General features: G+C 40.7%; 1 protein-coding gene and 1 long non-coding RNA gene across 3 annotated transcripts in view; one reads left to right on the top strand and one right to left on the bottom strand.

Moving 5' to 3' along the window:
- Positions 1–6,379: 6,379 nt before the first annotated feature.
- LOC111255597 (uncharacterized) overlaps positions 6,380–23,194 on the bottom strand; it is a 49,017-nt gene continuing 32,202 nt past the window's right edge. For both annotated transcript variants that reach the window (XM_086978221.1, XM_022817719.2), the window contains exons 5-10: positions 22,962–23,034; positions 21,089–22,276; positions 10,904–10,999; positions 9,176–9,487; positions 8,589–8,829; positions 6,380–8,482 (exon numbers count right to left, since the gene is read on the bottom strand). In XM_086978221.1, coding sequence (XP_086834347.1) covers positions 7,890–8,482; positions 8,589–8,829; positions 9,176–9,487; positions 10,904–10,999; positions 21,089–21,139 — 1,293 coding nt within the window. In that variant the 5' untranslated portion in view covers positions 21,140–22,276; positions 22,962–23,034 and the 3' untranslated portion in view covers positions 6,380–7,889. The remainder of the gene's footprint in view (positions 8,483–8,588; positions 8,830–9,175; positions 9,488–10,903; positions 11,000–21,088; positions 22,277–22,961; positions 23,035–23,194) is intronic.
- LOC147758260 (uncharacterized) lies at positions 12,647–19,584 on the top strand. Its single transcript, XR_015319650.1, has 3 exons — positions 12,647–13,769; positions 16,509–16,564; positions 16,962–19,584. It is a non-coding gene; the product is annotated as an uncharacterized LOC147758260 (long non-coding RNA).

Here is a 23,194-nt window from a genome sequence, read left to right as displayed (position 1 = left end):
TCACATTATAATACACTTGTGTACGTAGAAGGACAACCTGTACGAAGGGCAGCACTTATTTCAAAGTACTTGTAATTCATCTTTAGAAAAGAGTAATTTATTGCGACATGTCCTACAATTAGATAAATTGCTATTTTATAACGTTGGAAAAATATTCCAGCTTTCGTAAAATAGCAGATGTAGTCATTTTTGCTATTTGGCAATAGCGTCATTGACACGAACAATTAGCTCGACGTAGACGCTAGCAAAATTAAATCATTCAATGACGAGTGAGGTACGAAATGAAAACGAGTTTTATTGAACTAAATAGAAAAGGCTTAATATTAGCTTGCATAAGTTCTAATTAGCAATTCCATCCAAATTCTAATCATAAGTAATTGTCGGCATGTTCGATGTTCTTTCACCCCAGGCTGGCTACTTTATTGGTAGTCGATTTAAACGCTAGCTAACGACCCAGTTTTGTTTCTACTTTCTGTTCCAACGCAAATCTGCTCATACAACAACAATGAGATCTGCATGGGTCGGCGTATTAGCATATAGCTAGCCATAAACGTAATACATGAACAGACGATTCCGGCAGTTTTTTTTAGCGATTCGGCCACCTAACATTGATTGATTGATTGATTGATAGATGGATGGATGGATGGATGGATGGATGGATGCATCTATATTATAGCGACGGACAATGAGATACAAACAATTCATTTTGCTTGAGCAATATCCAAAAAAGAAACAGGTCGAAGTTCTTTTGCTTGAGCATGCGACCCGATTTCACCTCATGTGACCGCTCGTATGTACATATGTGCATAGATTTCCTTTATTGTATCAAATCATAACTACCTAGCTCAACATAGATGCATGTGTTATTTGAAAATAAATGCATGATCTAACCATTTCAAACACCACAGGATCGACTAACGTCGGATGGTGACTGGCAGCGGCTATGTGAAGGATATGCGAGCCACGTTTATGAGCTAACAGGCTAAATCTCGTTGGAAACTATTATATCTAGTTATCGCTAGTACAACTAATGGAGTATATGCTAGTTTGCGACAATAATGAGCGATGACACTTTTACGGAATACGTTAAAACGGGTGGCAATATCAACCGCCAGGTTGGGCGTATTCCTTGCTGTTTCCACCCGAAAAAGCATCGATACATGAATGTGCCTTCGATAAGCCCCCCAAGAACTTTAAATTGAGCTAAAGTTGTAAGAGTATACAAAGTGACAACAGCCAATAAACACGATACAGGGATAGTTTCTGACGAAGTTTTGAAAAAAACGCCCTTACGCTCATTAGAAAAAAAATCGAATCACAAAGTAAAAGAAGTAATACGCTTATAAAAGAGGAGAATTGGGAGACGTTATAGTATACTTACGACAGCCGCAGTTTTATATACGATATAACAAAGACTCAAGATTTGTTCCGTTTTGCTAATGGGACACAAAGAGCGCCTTTGTTTACATTTGGCATTTGTAACGTTAATTTTAGACCATTGAAAACCAAGCTTAACGCAATGGTCTTATCAATTTTCACCTACTGTATAATATGTCCGTTTGTATAATTAGGAGCAGTTCAAAATGGTGTCCTAAACTAGATGTTGTATCTAATATTGTGTTCTAAAGTTAATAGGGTAAACTGTGTGTTTATATATTCAGAACAGCCAGTCCCACTGCACTGGGCTAAAGAGTTACATAAGCACTGTTTTCATATATAGGCTTCTCGTTTCTAAATAAAGAGGTCTTTATATGATACAGTGGGTTAAATCGTCTATTATACTAGCCATGTTTAGATAATGCCCACTTTTCCGTGTCACTTCGGCGAACTGTAGTCAAATATTTTTCACCGAACTTTATAGTAACTACTTAAACCCTTTCCCTTTAGATAGGTTCACTTATATACATTATACATAATATATATATATATATATATATATACTATAAGAATCGTCCGTCACTTTATTATTGCGAAGTAACCCAGTTTAACGTTTTTCTCACTACTGACTTATGACATTAGTTCTTTCAAGGGGTCAAAAGAATTCCGCTCATTGAAGTAAATATTATGCGCATGTTCAGAAAGGTATATAGTCAACTTTTTGTTCTGTTGCTCGTTTACAATTGATCGTTTATTTGCTAGGACGCAAAGTTTCGTTATTAAGTAGCGCGGAACAGTTTGACCCCGAACGGTTAATTAAATCAAGGCTGCACTGATTTGACAAATTACAAGTTTAACATATGCAGGCACTTTTTCAAGACTCATGAAGCCATACACGACTTGACCGTTCGACCGAATATACTGTAATCCGCTTTGCTAAAATTTTTCTCCCGCTATAAAATGGACTCATCGTGTTGAAATCTGCGAGCTTTGTCAGGGTTTAAGTGCCGGATCTTTGTCGCAATTGTGGGAGTCAAAGACAAAATCTGAGTGAAGGCAATCTTCGTGGTTCTTCCTGTTGACAGCCTATACCTAAAAGCAAGTGATCTTTGCACAAAGCTGACTGCGAAGACTCTCCTCGGCCACAAGCTCATCATCATCAACTTTATAGGGTTTCAGTCTTGCGAATGATTTCCCTGCGCCAATAGATCGTGCCAATTTAACACCATCATCGTTGAGTTGTTCACTGGTGCTCCTGGGATACACGTAGAGGGTGGTCCTAGCCCTATTCGGGATCGATTTGCGGCGGAACGAATCACTCCAGGCGGGTTTGCCATAGCGTAGCACATTTCAACCAAAAAGTGAAAAATACAATCAAATGGAATAAGTGTTATCACGGTTTTACAAGCTGACTGAGCGCAAAGTTTTGTTATTGCTTGGCTTAGTTTTTACGAATTTCGCTAATTGCTACGTGTTTGACAACGGCTTAATCTGATCATAGATAAGCTCCTCAGAAACTTTAACAAGGTCGTTTGTAAATTAGATATCACAGAGGAGTTAATATACGTAGACTTCTAGTTAACTTAGACAAAAGCCACGTAGGAATTCCAGCTACGTAGAAAGGAAAAGTAGCAAAGGGCAGAGTAGTACGCATTCATTAGGATTCTTTTAGTATAAGTGTAAACCTCGTACTGGCGTAAATCAACGTTTTTTCAATGCTCCGATCACGAGAACGTTCGGTACGGACAAATGTCGTCCGAATCTCCTACTAACATTTCAAAAACGTGCTGATTTTCTGAAAATGCCATTATTCCTGTTAACAAATAATATCAAACTCAAAAAGAACCAGACAAAAGCTACCGTTTTCCTATGCGCATTTGGTAATTAATTGCAATTGAAATCGGTCAGTACACCTTTATGGTCATGCTAGGCTCGGGGCGGTGTTGCTTCTGATGCAAGACTAATTTTACGGGATGTTAGTAATCAGTTGTACTGTTTTGAAGGCAAACTTAAACCAACATCCCTTCCTGATTTGCCATGGTCTAGTCTCATAATCGCATGTTTGAGATGAGGTACTCCTTACAGCCGACACTGCGGGCATGTGTACGGTTTTTTTTTTTGTAAAAATAACAAGCTGATTTTTTTCAAATGGACTAGTGTGTTGTTTTTAATTCGATTTTTCATCATTACTACTCTGTCTATATCGAATGTCTCCGAATCTGAACCGCGATGTATTACGACCTCATTTAAGAAAAACCTACAGCATCTGTTCAATATGCTGATGAAATTGATGAAGGGCAGACTTGCATTGTGGACTATCGTCTCATTGTGAAGCATTAGATGCGATATTTTTTCTATCGGCTATTGGCTATCTGAACTTACTAACTTTTTTCGAGTTGTTCTCCAGTAGACTTTTGAGATGACGTGGTAACAACGTGCCATAGAATCTACCCATGCGACGGCGATGTGCTTACGGTTACTATAGCAACGCACTTGAAGAGTTGCTCATTAGCCATACAGATCATCTAGATCGCTTTTTATGTGACTAGTGTAAAAAGCAACGAAGTCGGCACAAGTGGAAGCTTTGGAAGCTAACACAGTTTGTCGGCGAAAGCCACTCAAGGATGTCAATATTTTATAACCATTTTTCTAACACTAATGACTACTTGCACATTTTATTTAGCAAAAAAATCACGTGGTTTTGAAACATCACGGATGGCGTTTTTACATCTCTAGTATCATCCATCTTTAGGTTCGTATTTTATAGATGAACTAAAAAAATAACCTTCGAATCTTGGTAGCTTCTGCATTAAGTCACTGAATTTAAACCCACCTAATTAAGGCGAGTTCTTCTTGAAATATTTTTGTTGAAAAAGTTAAATTTTTATTTGAAAAATATGCCGCAACTATGATGAAGACAAAGAAACTTCTGCATTCGAATGTTGCGGGAGTCTTCAACTGATATTCTACATAAGAACTGAAAGCAGGCGTCGCGAACATCGTATTTTATGTAGCTCGCCATGCTGCCTGGAGTTATTTAGCGAGTCAAAGATTTTAGTAACTTTTACACTACCTACCATTAGCAGACAAAGTTTGTCTGCTACTGACATTAAGCCCTTTACGGCTATTTACGATCATAAACTGATAGAGTGCTATAACAGAACACTTAGTTTGTAGATATCATGTAATGCTGAAAACGAATGCTCAGCGATTAAGTTTTTCTTCTTGGAAAATAGAATGCTGGTAAAATTTCTTGAAGATTGGTAAAAACACAAAGCAATGAAGCCTTCAGCGACACAACTGTTTGTTACTGGTGCAATTACTTTACGAATGTTGATTTGGAGGTTGAGGACTACGGTGAAGATAGCTATACTTCAGGACTTCAAACACAAGAACGCGGTCTTATAATCACGGAAACTTGTGTTTCCTATCTGCTCAATATGGAATTTTTCAAAGCACGTATAATTAAATTGCCATGAAAAATTTTTTACGTGGACTCAGAACACATGGAAACTCTTATGGATACTCTACACAATTATGCATAATTATGACACGCAGAAACCAGCTTGAAAGACATCATCACCAGAAATGAAGGACTTCCATGATCATCTTGCAGCTCGCACTTTTATTTAAGGTTTTGAGGTATAAGTACTTCCTTCCTTCCTGGTCTTCAACCTCCCAACATGATTTTTAATCTGCCATTTCACTAATAGCTTCCTTGCCCAGCTTTTTCACCTATCCTCAATAAATCCTACCGGCGTTCTACCCTTACAAAAAAAAACGCTGAGCGTTGATTCTCATACCTAAAGAAACCCTTTCTCATAGATGCGTCATCCTTTGATGGTACTTAATCAGCTTATAGACACAAATGGCCAAGGGCCTGGAATAAATCTCGACCAAATATATTACGTTTTTCATGCGTAGTTTTAACTGAGGTATTTCGGCTGTTTAAACAGAATCGGAAAACCTAATACATTACAATTGAAATAAGGACCACAACAATATTTGGAAAAAATCCTAAACTTTCCTCTGTAAATCAAAGACACGGCCAAGTACCCTGTTACGCGGTTAATACATAGCAAGTCCACACACAGCTCAAAGTTTTCGTTCCGGACGTAATATTCGACCACTTATAGTCCCAATGAAGTACATCACGAGGCATGCCGCTCGCTGACATCTAAACATAATATACTAAAAATGGTAAAATATGTGCTTTTGCCAATCCCCGCATTGAAGCTGTACACTATAGAAGTTCCTTGTACACACTAATACAAAATGCGTGACCTTGGACTGTTTGAGGAAATGATTTTCGAAAATTCGGGACCTTTCTCAGAGAAGAGGCAGATGACATAATTAGTTTTGTAGGTCTGTTACGGCGCAATAGCAATGAAAAGAACGAGAAATGTGAGAAAAAATCCTTACCTTTGTCGAAGCTTATATTGGTTGCGGGAAACATCTATGGCAGTTTTAAATATAAATCGATTTCGTACACTGGATTTTGTCTGCATAGAAGACAAGTCAAGGCCATTACATAAGCGAAAGGCATTGTTAACCTCTGAGACAGTCTACAGTATGTGGCCAACACACTTTCCAACATTTAAATTTACTATATGGAAGTGAAGAAGTTTCACGTAGGTATCTAACACCCATGTCTTAATAATTTATTTGCTTTGTGATAGACTTTATTTCAAATACCTAAAAGGGTAAAACCTTATTCGTAACAAAAGTACTGGTCGCAAACTGCGATGTCATATTGCGTAAAGATGATCATATTAGTAAACTCCATAGGCTTATGGTGACACCGGTTCCAGCAGCGCCCTCGAGTAGCGCTTAATGTAATTATTGTAGAACGTACGTATTTCTAAGCTATACATAAATATATGTACCAATTTACACCTACTTCAGTTGATATAGGAAAATTCAGAATCCGCTTTTCTGACGAGATGCAATGATATGTACACATTTTCGATCTACATGTACCTAGCAATAAGAACACGACGGCTATATGATCTTTTTCACGTACAAATAATTTAATTTACGGAAATTTACGATCGTCCTGAGTGAGGACCATCGGGCATAGTATACAGGGTCAAGTGCGTTCATGCAAGGTAGCCTGTGATTATGTAGATATATTTGAGGATATTTTTATTTCATATGCATAAATTAATGCATTTAGCACCAGAATATCTATAGTGCCTCTAATTTTCTTTTAGCTGAATATTTTATGATTTTCGTATATGTTCATTGTAGTCTTTGTTTCAAAATAATTGTACGTACGCAGGCTCAATTATTTGGCACATGCTAATATTATTTTTCCATGCTGAAATTTCCGTAAAACGTCTATCAAGGATAGGCATATTTCGTCGTGCTTTTTTTTTTGTGGTATTTCTAGATATCGTACTCTGGATTTTTGAGATGTTTGGTTACTTGAGGTGTCCGTATTATTAATTTTTCTATTGTATGCAAGTCCTGAACTGAATCTCTAGATCTACATTGTATATTAGCTCGAGTCTCAAAGGTAATTTTCTCAAATGAGGAAACATTCGAGCTTGGATGGACAGCTGCTCACTTTTGACAGTACAAGTGAGCGCAGCGGGCTATTAAGAAACGAGTATGAAGGGAAAAGAACCCTGGCGTAGATAAAACTAGATTAGTCAAAGGTATCTAAAGCAACGTAACACCGCCAAACATCATCTGCTCCAGCAAAAAGTCGTAGACCTCAGGCACTGCGCGATATACGAAAAGGCTTCACAGACGCTGAATATAAATATGAGAAAGGCTTAGTAGAGAAAAAGAATCACTGCTGAAGAAATGACTTTTCTGTATTTCGATTATTTAGAGTACGACTTTGATAGATAGAACACTTCAGCTTTCAATAGGACCAAGTCGATGTGGTGTTTTCCATTGATGCTTTCTTCCTGAAGTCCTAAAGGTAATAGCATGATAGATAAATGCGATAGCGAGATGTGTCGAGTATGCAACACGTCCACAATGGAACGTGGCCCATGCAATTACTTTTTTGTCATGCAACAGAGCGCCTTATGCTTAAACGACAATCCGTATATTTATTTATTCACCGATTTGAGGCAGGCTGTCAAATAGGGTAGATCAATTCCAACTTATTATAACTGCAAGCCAACCACAAAAATTGAATGCAAGCAATGATGCGCGAAGTTCCAATCTTAGAGTTATGATCAACACGACGTCGTTGCTATTACTGAATACCATCAAAATTTACAACAGCGGCTCTGCTATGTGCGAGCTGTGTAAATTTAAAGAAAACTTGGTTCGTCTTCGCCATATACTTCATCTATTGCTTACTCTTCAATCGTATGGAAGATACCAGATCTTCCATACCGTGTGTTCTGACGACTCTCTAGCGATGCGACACTCATCATGTATCGTAAAAAATGCGAACCATCCCGTCACCAGGGTGGAAGCGCATTACCAGATACACTTAGTTTTATCCATAGTGATTTTTGTTGATGACTGAAGTGCCATAGCTGAGTTGTTTACCTGGATTTGGCCTTTCCGTAGCCGCTGCAACGCGAGCAGCGCAATGGTGTATGGGAGATCGGCTGGTACGAGGTGGTGTGATAAGTAGGCCCGTACGAATACTTCGGCTGGTAGACTGGACGAATCGCGATGGGTGCAAAACGGGTTACTGGTAAAGCGGATTTGACAACCGGAGCTGCGACAATCTTCTCTGGCACATAGGCGGTACGGAGACGTGAGGCTGGGGGTGGAACGGTTGGCACGCTGACGGTGCCGTAGTCTTCGGGAAGATCCTGGTCAGGAGCGTAGGCGGGAACGCGCTTTGGCGTTAGGATGACTTTTTCTGTGGGCGTTTCGAATGCCTGTGATGGGTCCTCAATAAACTTTTGGGGCCGACGACGAGGTCCAGTGTAAGCGGGAATGTCAGTGACTACGACAGGCCTAGGCGCTACCGCAGGCTCCACACGTACGACAGAAGGAGGCGGTTGATGAGCGACGCGGTGAACATGTTCAAACACTGGTTTTGGTGGCAATGGCGGTACATGCACCTGCTTGTGCGTAACAATGGGCGGAATATAGGCGATCGTGCGCTTCGGTACAACCGGAATAACTAACAGAGGAAAATTCAACGAATAAGAATCCGTAGTGTTAGCTTGTACCGTTTCACTAGAAAATAGTGATATAAATGCATGTACGCCTTAGTTTACTCAACAAACCTGGCTCAGGGGCACGTTGAATAACTGTCTCGTGAAAGATCGGCCTATGCACTACAACCGGAGGAGGTGGCGGGGGCGGAATAACGACCGGAACCGGAGCAGGCTGAACAACAGTCGGAACCACAAGTGGCGTTTGAAGTTTGACAACGGGACGTACAGAGTGCGCGTGCACCGCGGGAATCGCGGGATCGATCGGAGCTTCCGGGATGACGTGAGTATGATGATGCACGTGGCCTAGTTTCTATCACACGAAACGAGACAAAAAAGCTGATGATGAACCACGAAGCCGACGATAACAACAACAACAACAAACGCCAAACGATGACCATGTTGTGGGTTATACTAAAAACGCATACTAAAAAATATAGTTCTTATTTAACAAAAAGGGTGAGAACGCAAAACGTGACGCTGTCGTTAAAGCGCAAATATGTTAACTATGCTCATCTTGATTGCTAACCTTGCTTACACTTACTGCATATTTAACAAACTAAATATTTTCTATAGCATTAAGAACATTTTTTTTACATACGATTATGTCATAGCTAGCCACTATTCTATGTGAACAAATTTGCCTGCTACGAAAATACCTTCTGCTTGAGGACATGTCCGGTCTGCTGTAGCGCGGGCTGTGCGTCCTGGATGATCTTCGTTACGCCATCGCGAACATAGATAGCGTCGTGGTCGCCTGTAAAATGTGTCTTTGTGCCAGGCTCATTCGTCTTGACTATAGCACGAAAACCGTTCTTGCCAGCCGTGTACTCGACCTGGCGGACCTTTCCATCTATATCAGTGATGGTGTATCCTCCCCGACGATTGTTTTCTGCATCAACAGTTTCCCACCTTTTGAGGTTGGTATCCCAATCGGTAATGTCGTAATTGTATTGATAATTACCATGGCCCTAAAACAACAGTTACCCCGTTAGTTAACAGCAGTTAGTTAAAGAAAATTAACGAAGCTTTTTGACACGAATCAATAATTTGCCGGTGCGAAACGACCAGCTAGCTATACAACGACTACAGAGGACCATTTGCAGTAAATGCTCATTACAACCTGTGGCGCCATATTTCTTCCTTATAGCTTATTTTATTTATGGCGGGTTTTATTAATGATGAATACGTTGTGGATCCCCACATTATTGGCCTGTTTACCTATCTCGTACCGGCTCAGTGTGACGTCACTTACCTTCTACTAGTGTGCATAGATGACAAGCAGGCATCTTCACGGTTTGTATTTGCACGCTAGAGTCTGAATTTCCCATCATTATTGTTACAAATGGCTATTGGTATTTGCCCTCAACCACGAAAGTGCACAATAGCACGTAACGTATAATAGACCGTTTGTTGCTAATGGACCTCTCTACGAACACAATCACGCTCTTGCTCTGCCCTCTTGAGTACATATTTTCAAATGAAGCGGCACTAGCAAGCAAACATATTTCCCCATTCGAAGAAAACCGTTATTATTATTATTATTATTATTATAAAACTATTATACGTCTTTTGCATTTGATTATTTTAAAAATCGCATTTCGATAGTTCAGCATAGCTTATGGACGACGTCGCAATACCCCAGTTGCAAATTACACTCTGAACGGTTGAAGGGCTGCCGAGATAGCTGTATGATTATATCGTTCATATGACTCACTAACGTGCATCAATGCCCGATGGTGCACGCAGGACAATAGAAGGTTGAATGGCTGCAAATAACGTTATAACGCCGAAATAACTATGGCGCCAGCAATATCTCCAGTACTGGCTGCGGCATAACGCGTACAAAAGCAATGCGAAACTGTAATGGTACTAATGGGGCAAAATAAAAAGTGGTGCCAATTTGTGTAGGGACTGGCGCCCAATGACCCGAGGATGGCAGTCTGATAAAATGGCCAATGACTGATTGATCCTATGCAGAGCGCACTAATTGTCTGAGGAAAAGTCAAGCTTTAAATAATGGTAATAAAAATACGTAACAAACTAAGTTATTAATAAATAATAAAATTAAGGAGTTCAACATGTATTTATGTGTAGCATGCCGTCTTTCAGCAGAAACTGCCATATTTGTTTCCGCTTGTGCTCAGTAAACATTAGATGTTGACCGAGGCGACAATCCCTTCGATTCCACCGCGCAGCTAATGAAATCAGGCATGTTAAAACTGTATAATTTGTAAATTGTTTTGCATGTAAAATTTAAGAAGCTGCATACTGGTATGTATAGACAAACGGCACATAAGCGGACTTGTATTTACGTTACTGTGTACGAATCATATTACATGAATGAATCGGTTCTGTTACTAGTCATCCTAAGTCTGGCAACTTACATCTTCTTGCCGATTGATGCTTGAGAATCCATCGTTAGAACGAGCCAATCCAGGCCCGATCAGCGTAAGCACCAAGACAGCTACCGAGCCGAACTCCTGAAAATCAAGAGGGAATAATTGCCACTAGTCTCATTAGGCATAACCTCGTTACATCCGCAAAAGTACCTATTTCTGCTCGAGGTTTACTATTCATTATTGAGCCGTTGAACTATCATATCCATTTAACCGGATGCGCACTCAATAGGGAACTAGACAACCCTATTAAAAATCATAGATTAAGGTTTTCAGTGTTAAAGAGTTTATGAAAATAGACGTAGCTTTTGTGTGTATTTATCATGTGTCTTCTGGCGATTAAGCCAGAAACCTTGAGCTGGCCTAGTGCCGCTTGCGGTTGAACTTTCAAGGATGAAATGCCATTTCGCGTCACCTGAAAGTTGCAAGCCGCGCAGGCGATCGATTAGCAGGAAAAATACGGTGCCTTTTAACTCACATAAATCGAATAAAAATACAAACGAAGCGAACGAAGATCCCACATATTTGCGTTCATACAAGGTCTATAGCGCTATGACGAGCTAACGACGCATCGCACGGATGATCTGAATAAAATGATCGATTTGAATTCACTATAAGTACCATGTATGGTACATTCGTTACCCAAATATTTCCACTGATTACGCTTCTGGAGTTCGGAGTTTACAAACCGGCGTTTTATCCCTTGCGGCAGACAGCCAACTATCGAGCGGATAGTTGAGTTTAGCAATGACTTCTCGTAAATGGCAAAGAGAATCAACAATTTCATTTTTACCTATGCTCATTAATAAGCACTTAATAGTATGGTAGCTAAAAATCAATTATGTATATAGGCTAGGCCTACGGCCTACTGCTACCTTTGCCTAGAGCAAAAATACTGATTTAACCCTCTCTCCTGCGTTTGATGTCGCTCATACCTAGTCCTCCCTTATTCTCAACCAACCGCATGGCCAGTCAGCGGATAGTATATCAAGTCAATGCGCTAGCATAGCGGATCCAGTTTGCATAATATGTTCACGGCATACGATACTGTTCACACTGTATGCTGCATTCTATAAATTCTTGTAGATATTCACAGGTAGCTTTTTGTTTGTCTCCCGTATTCCCACATTGGCCTCGTCTGTTGTCTAGCCAACAATCGCGTACCGGTAGCTATATTAGTACAACTGTGCTACCCACACCCCAGTCGTATCAAGCCTTATGGAACCTAACATTGCGGCCACCATAGCAGGCGTTAAACAATAGACATAACGGCGGTAATATCAACTTTGTCGTTCGGCAACCTCGCGCGCTGAAACAACACCAGGTGGCGTTCGCTCACTCCCAAAAAAGTGGACTGGGGATATGCATAGACGCGCGCTGAAACAACACCAGATGGCGTTCGCTCACTCCCAAAAAAGTGGACTGGGGATATGCATAGACGCGCGCTGAAAGAACACCAGATGGCGTTCGCTCACTCCCAAAAAAAGTGGACTGGGGATATGCATAAACGCGCGCGACTGCCACTGTCGAGAGCTTCGTAGACCCGCGTAGCTAAATATCGATAATACTGCAGTATAACTATACATATATTTACTCATTAATATATATAGTTTCATGGTAGTGCATGACTGAATCGCAAATGCGCGTCGACTACATTTACTAGAGAAAAGGAAGATTGCATTGTAGATGTAGCGCTTAAGTGACTACGTACCCACGCTACGCTGCAGGTTTAGATTACCGGCCAATTACTACCGGGTGTCGTTGCTGCAGTCGGTCACGTTCAGAGACACAGTAACGTCGCAGCAGTATGTACAGTCTCGCTTATCGTACCTTTTACGCCTATGTACAGTTGTTTACATGCACAAGCTGCTAGATCAGCTGTATTAATCTGCACAATGTCACTAGTGACAACGGTGGTAGATAGTAAAGGAACCAGCGTAAGTAATGATGATGACCTGTTCTCCTCCTACTGTATGAAGAATTCGGGAAGTCTAGATGGACGAACGGACCCAATGTCAATCCGTCTGCAAAAGAGCAACCGATTATGAAAATGCACGGCAAGTAAACTGAAGATAAATCGACGCCACGCTGAAGCTTTTATTCTAACTAACTGACGATCATAGCTGTGTATAAGACAATACTATACAGCCGTGCATTACAATGTCGCCTGTTGTTGCATCCGCCACTGTATCAGCGGAGGCTAGCTATAATTCAGCTCAAGACAGAGCGTACATATAAGCATTTATGTATCGGTGGTTTATAGTTAAAATCCTGTCCGCTAGAGAAATAGGACTTATCATCGGGCATTACCTTATATTCAAGTAACTGCCACTTGAAAGTGCTGCGCGTTAGCGTCCAATGGAGGGAAGCATCCGAACAGAAACCTAATACTTGTGGATTCAATGGAGTTCCGGGGATTCATGGACGAAATTCGGCTTCACACCGTACTCCATTGCTGTTGGAATTCTATATATATATATATATATATAGTGGAGACGGCGCTGTCAACAGTTCGATATGCACCCCTTATGCGGCGTTCACAGTTAAACATGTAAAGAAAGATCGTCGTCCGTACACTTATAGCAACTATTTGTTCATTTTCGGAAGAGTGAGATTTGGACTGTCACATGGAAATCGATATTTTCGGTCCCCTTTTAGGGATTTATTATTTCAATATAGAGGAATAGACTTTACATGTAGTTGAGCGACAAGTTTGCCCGAACGTTCGAAGGCGAAATGTAAAAAATCATCATGAGAATCTCCAAAGAAGAGGAAACCAGCAGACTGGGCTCTGAGGAAACCTGAAACAAGTTAGCGCTCGTTCAATATGACCTGTAACTTTGTACGTACACCGGTGAGTGTCCTCTTTTTCAAACCAGTTTATCATCGCTAAACGTGAATAACTTATTTGTCTTGCAGGTAAAATTACCACACTATATAATTTTCAACGCATCTGGAAGAATGCGCACTTCTTTGATAGAAAGTCAATGGATATTGCTGTTGAATTACTACGATATAACGTATGCAGGAATGGTTCGAGTAAACATCTTTTTGGAGAATGCCTTAGAAATCAATAGATTAATGATTTCATCCAGCAACTTCGTAAAATATTAAAAAAAGATCTCTTTTAGTTAAAAAATATATATATATTATTGTTATAATTGTCAAGTGTTAATTATTTGACGTAAGAGTTCTAATGAAACTCGGACATGGGCCTATTTTAACATGCCTTGGTCCATGCGTTCCCTAGCAATCTTTTTGTAAGCAACTAAGTTAATTGTCCCCTCCTGCGATATAGAGGGACCCCGAAGCATTTGGCGGCTCTTACGAATCGTATGAAAACTAAGACAGATTATAGATCTTTGTATCGAAATCAACCCCCATCTCAGAGGGGGGTGGTGGGGGGGGGGGTGAAGACCAGCGGGCAGACGCTGATATGATCGAAAATTCTTCTACGAGACTACCGCGATTGCTAACGGACGTGTTGGAAAAAAGCGTAGGTGGCAATCGCACTTTTCAAGCAAAACTCTGCCCCAGAAGAGGGCGATCTATAAAAACTGCAAGGGTAAGGTTGTCATCGCCGGTTCCAGTCCACTCACGAGATATGTCTTTCGAGTGGGCCGATTGAATTAGTATGACACAATACACGTAGGATCAATGTGAATCGACTAACAGACGAAATGCGTTCAGATTTGGTCACTTGAAATATACAAGAAGTGACCAGGTAGAGCGGAATATAAATGAATACTTTGGTTAGCTTTGCCCACTTAGCTGCGTACGCTGGTACATACGATAAGAAAATACATAAGCAGGAGCAGACTTTTTTAGATAATAGATTTGTTTATAGTTAATACTTTTTTTTCTCTTGTGATTTGTTTACAGTCTACCCAGAACAACACTTAATTGTCCGTGGGCCAGGCCAAACGCTAGATCTCGATATTTAGACGGTTTCGCTTTACCAGCGCTTTACACGCTGAAAATGTTGTAAGCCGAAGTACCGAATCTAAATTGACGTGCGGGAGATAATATTCAAACATAATCTTGCTGCTATACATGGTTTGTAAGCTCACCCAAATGAGTACTTCAACCAAATTTGGTGCAGTGCGCTAAAACTATCGTACTTGCTCGGTGACGACAGCGGTCTAATCTAGAAAATATGATCTTCGCTTAGTATATTACCTTTTTTCCAAACACATTGATAGAGTGCTTATGAAAAGTGCTAATCTTAGAGGAGCATATGTACGCCTTTTCTTGATTCCAAGTTCTCTGTGTCAGGTGGGACATGCCAAAAACAGTCAATGTTCCTACTCTATAGTTAAATCAAACTCTAACTAAAAAAGATAACGGCATCGCCCAATTACAGGGTTCGCATTGTATATATTACCGTCCGTCGGTATCTCCACTAACGGTTATGTCTCAAGGGAGAACCATTTCGACAATTGTACCTTAGATGCCATTACCCAGTCCATGGATGCTATCCATCTCTGCTGATTTTTTTTATCCATATTTTTGTGATTCATCATCCACTTACTCCAATTGCCGATAGTCCTTTTCTTACCTATATGTAACAATATTCTCAATCTTACTTTTATATCTTCCCGACAGTTGTGGAACCTTAAAGAGGCATGGGTCCAAGTTACTCCGAACGGCCGATCGGTTCTATCGCTGTGAGCTTCTGCTCATCGACAGCTCTGTCAATGATTCGCACGGCCTACGGATCAATATGGTGGATAGACAGTACCGGGCCGCACAAAAACGGTATGAGCAGATCATGCGATGATACTCCATCGTATGCGTTAGCATGTCCCGAATGAAATCGATCCTGTTCAGGAGATGAGGGAAATGATGTGACTGGGATCGATGACAGATCGATCGATAGTTGGTAAACCGCAGTAATAACCGAATGGTGATTTGGGCAAGTTCCGCTTAATCAAAGCATCCGATTTACTCGAATAAATGCACATTGTGCTTAGACATCAGCCCGGTCAGCGATTGCTTACTTACGGGTTAATTGTCTTAGTAACGGACACTTCATCTGGGCCATATGACACGTATCCAGTAGTAAAACAAGAGTTTGTTAAGGGTAGCCACTTTTCACGGATAGCAAGTGTTCTGCAGTACGGCTATTTTGGGCCTGACCGTTCGTTCTGCATTGATTGATTGATTGATTGAGCAGATCTTTCAAAAAGAGAACGCAAGGCATCGGGTTGGAGCTGAACTTATTTGACACCAAGTAGTATTTCTGTAAAAAGCTCTACGTAAGTGCTTGTATAAATGCAGTGTCGGCAACGATACCTTATTACCTCAAGCACTTCAGATGTTTCGCAGGGTCAGGAGAACCTAATTGTGGTTCGTTCTGCTTCTAGTATTGGTACGCCCGTTATCTTATGTGTTAGTTGTACGTTATGTCACGTTAGTTGACTGGACTACCTTCAACGGACATACTGACAAAGAAAAAAAAATTATTTTTCCATTTTTGCAGGTTTTTCTTATTGAGTAACTTGACGTACACGGAAACTGAGTCATATAACATAGGAAAAAGTAGCCAACTATCTACATAATAAATATATCGTTATTTTTCTGTGTGTTACAGTATATGGTTTCGTTTGACCCATGAATATGGCAAAGGACGCTGACTGCACAATTAAGGTACGTACCTGATCATTTCTACTTGCCTACATATCACCGCTGCTGGTTAAAGCAAACGGAATAGGCCTGCCCTTAAAACCTGACAAGTGTTTACTAGCTCCGTCACCGGCACCTCCCGGACCGATATACGGCAACATCTGAATTGTCAACAAATTTTGCGTAACAACCCCTCTAATATAGCCTTTAACTTACGCATACGTCAACTGTTACTTTAGCAGCGAAACATAATTCTATAACAAAAATCTGTGCGTTAAAGATGCTGTCACCGACATCGAGTCCGAATCATTGATAGGGGTAATTCGAGCGATTTACTATGAAAGGGCCCACGGTAGTGCAGTTTACGCTGTCTATCGTGCGAATCCTGTTTTGTTTTCATTAAAAGAAATCTTGTTGTTAGAGCAATTGCAGCGGGGTCCGCCATGCGTCAGTCGAGCCACGAGAAGCGTCTCCAGAGCTGAGCACAAAGGTACTCCCACGTCAGTGGCGCTCGTTCTGTCGTTTTATCACAGCGGCAACGACAACCGTGATAAGATCGGTACGGCCCATGTAATTCTGTCGTCAAGGTCGACATAACGAGAATAGATGAAAATGGATTTGTAGCGGATAGCTAGCGAACTGACAGCTTCTTGGAGAAACAACAGGTTGACACTTATCAGATTCGCCGAATGCCAGCGTTCTAGATTGCCAATTCGAGAGCAACACGCAATTCAGAGCTCGTGTCCGATCTACAAAATCGCTTGCTCTTATCTATATTTGGTAGAAAGAAATGAAGAGTTCCGCCCAGTTGGGACGGTGTTGTTCGGCAAACGTTTTGGCGGAGATTTGGCAAGAATGTGCGCTTTAGTATCACCGTCTTTTGATACTGAAAGTTAAGTGTCGGCACAAATTATATTGGATCGGTCTTTGGAGCAGGTAATAATGAGGGACAACCGAGCAGGTTAAGTAGAGGCAGAGTCCTCGAGTAAGTTTATCTAACTTACGACAGGTGTGGTCTAGTCGAAATTGTACCTGGTCAAGTGTTTAAAGGAATAATTTCCTCATTATTGCTTAGCAGTCAGGCACAGTAACAAAATTCCACAAAATCTCTCTTTAACTACTACTCTATACCCGGTATACATAGAACAAAGGTTTATCCCAAACACTACGATCTATAGCTTCAATAAACATCGATAACTAACGTAACTATGCCCACTTGGTGCTAGTAAATAATCTGTTGCGCGAAGAGACAAACGAGGTGCGTGAAGTACGGGATCCTTGCAGCCAATAATTTCACTTTGACAGCCACAGGAGCACCAATAGCAACGGCAAAATTACTACTTAATTAAGGAAGTTAACGCTCCTTCATGCATTTTATTAATCACACACAAACAAACAAACAAACACATCACTTGGTAAGGCCTGCACCACAGGCGTATATAGGCCGTATGGCTGTTAATGACAATTCGACTCAATCAATCACTGCTGCATTCTGCTTGATCGTATACCATCGACGTTAACAATGATAATGATCATTTCTAGGCAGACTTTCGCTCTTAGTTGCTATCGGGCCGGCTCAGCGAGTGCGTCCATTTAACGCAGACGCCAATATGTCAGCGTTGGTAAGGCGCACCCAGGCACTTTAGCCTGCGTGTCCCGTTGAACGATTATGAGCAGCGTGCACGAAACAGCTAACACAGTCGTAAATGTTCTGCCAATTAGATAGAGTCTTGTAATGGGCACTGGATGCCGAGCACGTACACACATCATGCAAGTTCACAGTTTCAAAGCTGTTTTGATTGACCAATGCCACAATGTTCCGATGAGTGTTTACTTTAATCTATTTATTAGTCGTCGAAAAAAGGAGACACAATCATTTTCGTTCGGTTAATCACAACTACCGGCTTCGGGAACGCCTGGCCAAATTGCAACGTTGCCCTAACAGAATATTGCAGGGAAAATATAGACGACTAGTATAAACTAGTAAATAACAAGAAAAATCTACAAAGAACAAGGGAGTGGCCAGAACAACAAGCAGTTTCTTGGTATTTTGTTATATATCATTTATATTCTCTATATATTGTGCAATGCGTTGGGCGTAGACATCATATTATACCGGGCATGAGGTAGTTAATATGATTCATAGGTAATCGTTTCTAATTAACGTCAACAGAAACGACGAAGACACGCAGGAATACGTTTCGAAGCCGCACCTCATGCGTATTCACACAATAAATCTACACATTCACTCTTTGTTCAATATGGTGCTTGGGTAATTCTGTACGCTCGATCCCCGGTCCGTGGGATTCAACTACAGCTGGAAAAATCGTTCTTCCGCTGATAAAGCGTACTATAACGCCGCTTTCATTCGGCTGTAGCGGGTATATAGTAAAAGTAGAGTTGATTCTGTACCACGAACGTCACACGGCACACGAAATTTGACATACTCGTTACCATCGTACAAGATGTCCAGCATGGATGCAATTGCAAGGGTCATTACGATTAAAGTTGTAAAAACAAACAATCCGACTAACATGTGTGTAGAAAATGTCGACATTTATAAGGCCTTACTTAACTTCCAGGAGTTCTGTTTTACTGTATTTACAAACTTAACGAGACGAAGTTGAACAAAACTGATTCATTAACGTGCAAGTTCAGTGAAGCACAGTATAGAGCGGGTGTCGAATAGGGACGATCATTTATGTGTTCAGTGCCTGTGATTCACTCAGCTGTTTACAGGGTAGAAACAATCACGAACGAGTGAAAGAGTGTTATATTCGTCTTTTTTTTTTCTTTAGATATTCCTAAAGACGTACGTCTCTAGTGCTTCTACTGCTAATTAGTGTGTATGCTGTACTTGATTTTGGCCATATAGTAAACGTCTTTATTGACAGTAATAAAAGCACTATGGGTCCTATGGAAGTGTCGTTGTCATTAGCGCGACTCTAAACAACGCATATTCAATGTAAATGAAAAAAAAAAAATAAACGCAGTGATTAATGCGTCAGTATTGAATAAAGAGTATTACCGAGCAATCTATAAAACGTGCTTGTGACTATTGCATATATATATATATATATATCTCACGTAATCTTACCAAAACAGTAGACTGGCCAGGCAGAACTCGACTGCTCCTCGTCTTTCCAAGTTTCATTATAATCAATTGCAAGGTTAATATATTGTGACAGGGGCGTACATCTTTCCTTGGGGTTAACGACTTCCATGTTTCAACGCCCCTTTATTTTGCTACAATAATTATGATAATCCGTTAACGATAAATGGACTAAGCCCGTTTTCCTTGAGCAAATCAACTCAAATAGAAAGAAGATTATGACTTTAATACGAAGAAGACACTTGGGCCTCATCGTGCAAAGTAGCACGTGTCGTCAATATTATTACTTTGACGTTGAAGACAATCATAAAAATAAGTGATCCCCACGAAGCATATTATCTTTCCTATAATGGCAACGAATTGAAGACGAAATCAAGCTGATTCATCCGGACAGGTAACTTTAATGGCTTACTTGATTGTTGGAATTATCGACTAATTTGAAAGATATCCACTGGTAGGAATAATTAGATGATAATTCCATTCCTGTTATAGAAAGACCCACACAGAATGTAACGCTCGTTTGTTTTAGGTCATAAAATATACAAATTTGTCTTTAAGCATTGTCTTTGAGTGATAGTTCACAAATAGTACGTAGTCTATCACTTCATTCTTCGTTTCACTTAATTTTTTTCATTATACCGATCTGGAAATACTAAGCCATAAATATCGTATAATTTTCTGACCCCTTGATTGCCTGCCCTATTTCGTGTTGTATTTGGGGCGAATTGCATCCAAAGGTTTAAGCGAAGGTCTTAGTCTGAGAAACGTGGAAAATTTCAACTAAACCCTCTCATTCGAAAATATTGAATAAGATGGTTTTACTACATCTGCAGCCGGCTTCTTATATTTGGCAAAATCTAACAGTCATCTATGAGTTACGAAATTATGAGACATATGAAAATGTCTCAGATTCACGAACCAGAGGTGACGAACGTGACACCGACATAAACCATTTCAATAATTTACTAACTCAAGGTCATTGTTTTGGTCAAATTAATTTAATTTGTTAATTAAAAAAAATTGCAAGCCAACCCTACGAAATTTCGTAAAGCGGATCCGTCTAGATGGGGTTGTGATTTGGTTCAAGTAGCATAAAACCTATTGTTTTTTAAACTTTTTTTGCACAAAAATATTTTAGACACTCGCTTTTATCATTAATTTTGTGCGTATATTACATAAATAAATTCCTCTTGCCCTCTCTACATTATTTATGTAACGGGAACCAATACGTGCTAGTGTTAGGATCTGCCTTTGCTAGCAACGTGCTGCTACCTGTTGACAAAAACAGGTCTACCTCATAAGTTAGTTAGGTTATAGCCTTCAGTTCCTAACTTAGTAAGCTATCTTTACCTAAAATAATCGTTAAGTACGACACGAGTTATCATAAGTGGACATTAAATTTGTATAGACCTTTGCGTTTCCATTTCACATCTTACCTTCATGATTATTGCTCCTTTATGGACTGGCTTCCTTTCCCCAGTACGCATCACGTAGGATATCCTAGAGTTAAGTGCTCAAGTCTCTCAATACCTGGCTATTAGTACCGCTCTTCTCCAACGCGAAATCCCTCCCAAACGTGATTCAAGCACACACGAATACACTCGTGCCCCGTAGCGACACTGGGGGGTACTTTACGTTTTTCCGCGCACGCCTCCACCGTTTTCCTTCTCTTTCTTTGTCGTCGTTGTTCGTCGTCGTCGTCGTCGTCGTCGTCGTTGCCGTCAGCGACGAAGTGTGCTTCCACACTCTCGGCTGACCTATTTTATACAACTGGTGACTGTTATCACCGTAGCAAAATCTAACTGAAACTGACCAACCTGTATCGGCCGCCGTTTGTCTTTATAGCAGACGCCGCCCCTAAGCCAAGCTGTGGCGCCCTCTGGCAGCGGGGAAAGCAACGCGATGTAACGTTGCCATGCATACTTTGTCACTCACCACCGTACCACAATTCACCGCTACTCTGCACCGTTGCTAGATAGCAACGCAATAGTACAGTCCGGTTTTGGACATCCACAACATCCGATGGAGCTGGGGCCGCTGCAACACTATCGGCATGACTGTTGTCGAGACCCAATGACACCCTGACAAGCAATCATGAGCTCGCCACTCGCTACAAGGCCTGCGTCCCGCGCGGATCGGCGATTAGCGAGATCCTGGAGCGGATGGATCAGACAAGAGTCACTCCGTAGTCAAGACAAACCATCACCGGGCTGCTACACAAAAAGAACTGTGCTATGACGTCTTTAACGGCGACGGTAGCTGGTCCCTTCACATCTTCGATGCTGTTGTTAATGCCACCGCTGATGTCACTGCGTTGGCCGGGGAACGCTTTGCGCCCCAACTGGCTGCGGCAAAAGATGAAAAGTCAGGCGCTAAGAAATGTTCGAAAGGCAGTAACAATGTAAGCCTAGCCGTCGTCTCGTAACGGACAAGCTGGCTCTGCAACGCCAAGGCTATAGGCAGAAGGAGGTGTGGGGACGTGAGGAAGCAGGGAAGAATTGGCCGTCGGCGGTATCGAAATTTCTGTTCCTGCGGTTGGTATCGAACATTGTTCATGCTTGTCAACGCCCACCACACGCTTTGCCACGTAGCGTAGCCGTGCTGCAACCATAAAGCGAATAAGTCTGCAACAAGATGTTAAGAAGCATTTCAGATCAGAAGAGAGTCCTCCAGTTAACTTAAGCCAGAGATTTTAAAGCACGGAATATATAAAAATACCAAGATGTATCTGTCTGTACACGCCAAGTAAGTAGTTGTTGTCTCGCGGATTATTTGGCCTGTTAAACTTAATCTTCAGAGGTTGTGGGGATCGGAGGATGTAATACTAATGCGCCACAAAAGGTGATGAGAATATATTTCAATTACACACTAGAAAAATATTTAACAGTATAGTCGATATATATAATCTTATAGGTAGAAGGTCTCAATCAACCCTATTCTGTTTGTAACCCCCACTTAGTTCCTTTGATTTTAACGAAAATTAATAATAGAAGTCGACTCCAAACTGACCCTAATAATGATTACGATGATTACCACAATGATATTCTTAAGTATCGTTAATAACTGACCTGATTATAAGGATTCTTGTAGTAGACAGTTTTTTTTAAATCAAAAACAAGAAACAGCAAAAAAAAAAGAAAACCCGTATCGTTGATTCGCTGCACTGCATCAAAGTTGGGCTATGATCGATCGACTTATGATATTATCGTTGTAAAACACAGACAATAATAGCCCAAAAATTATTAAAAAGTTTTAAGTTCATCTTACATAGCGTTGTATATATGCATATATATATATATATGTATATACCTTTTCTGAATCCTCTTGGTGCTTTCGAGACTCAGACAATTGTGTTGAGATATGTAAACGCGTTTTAAGCTGCCTATAAAAACAGAAAGTAGGCAACGTTAAGATTTTGCGTACAAAAGTACCAAAGTCCACATTAGTACTAACTGCTAGCATTTCGCACCAAAGTTGCACCAAATCAAAATGTGCAGTTCATGACCTCTGGTAGCTTAAGGACCACTATTTCTCCGGAACTA

This window comes from Varroa destructor, unplaced genomic scaffold (assembly GCF_002443255.2).
Source record: "Varroa destructor unplaced genomic scaffold, Vdes_3.0 BEIS01000001.1, whole genome shotgun sequence".
In the NCBI taxonomy this organism is placed as follows: Eukaryota; Metazoa; Arthropoda; class Arachnida; order Mesostigmata; family Varroidae; genus Varroa; species Varroa destructor.
The sequence above is the reverse complement of the archived record's forward strand: the minus strand, read 5'-3'. Positions and strand labels throughout refer to the sequence as shown.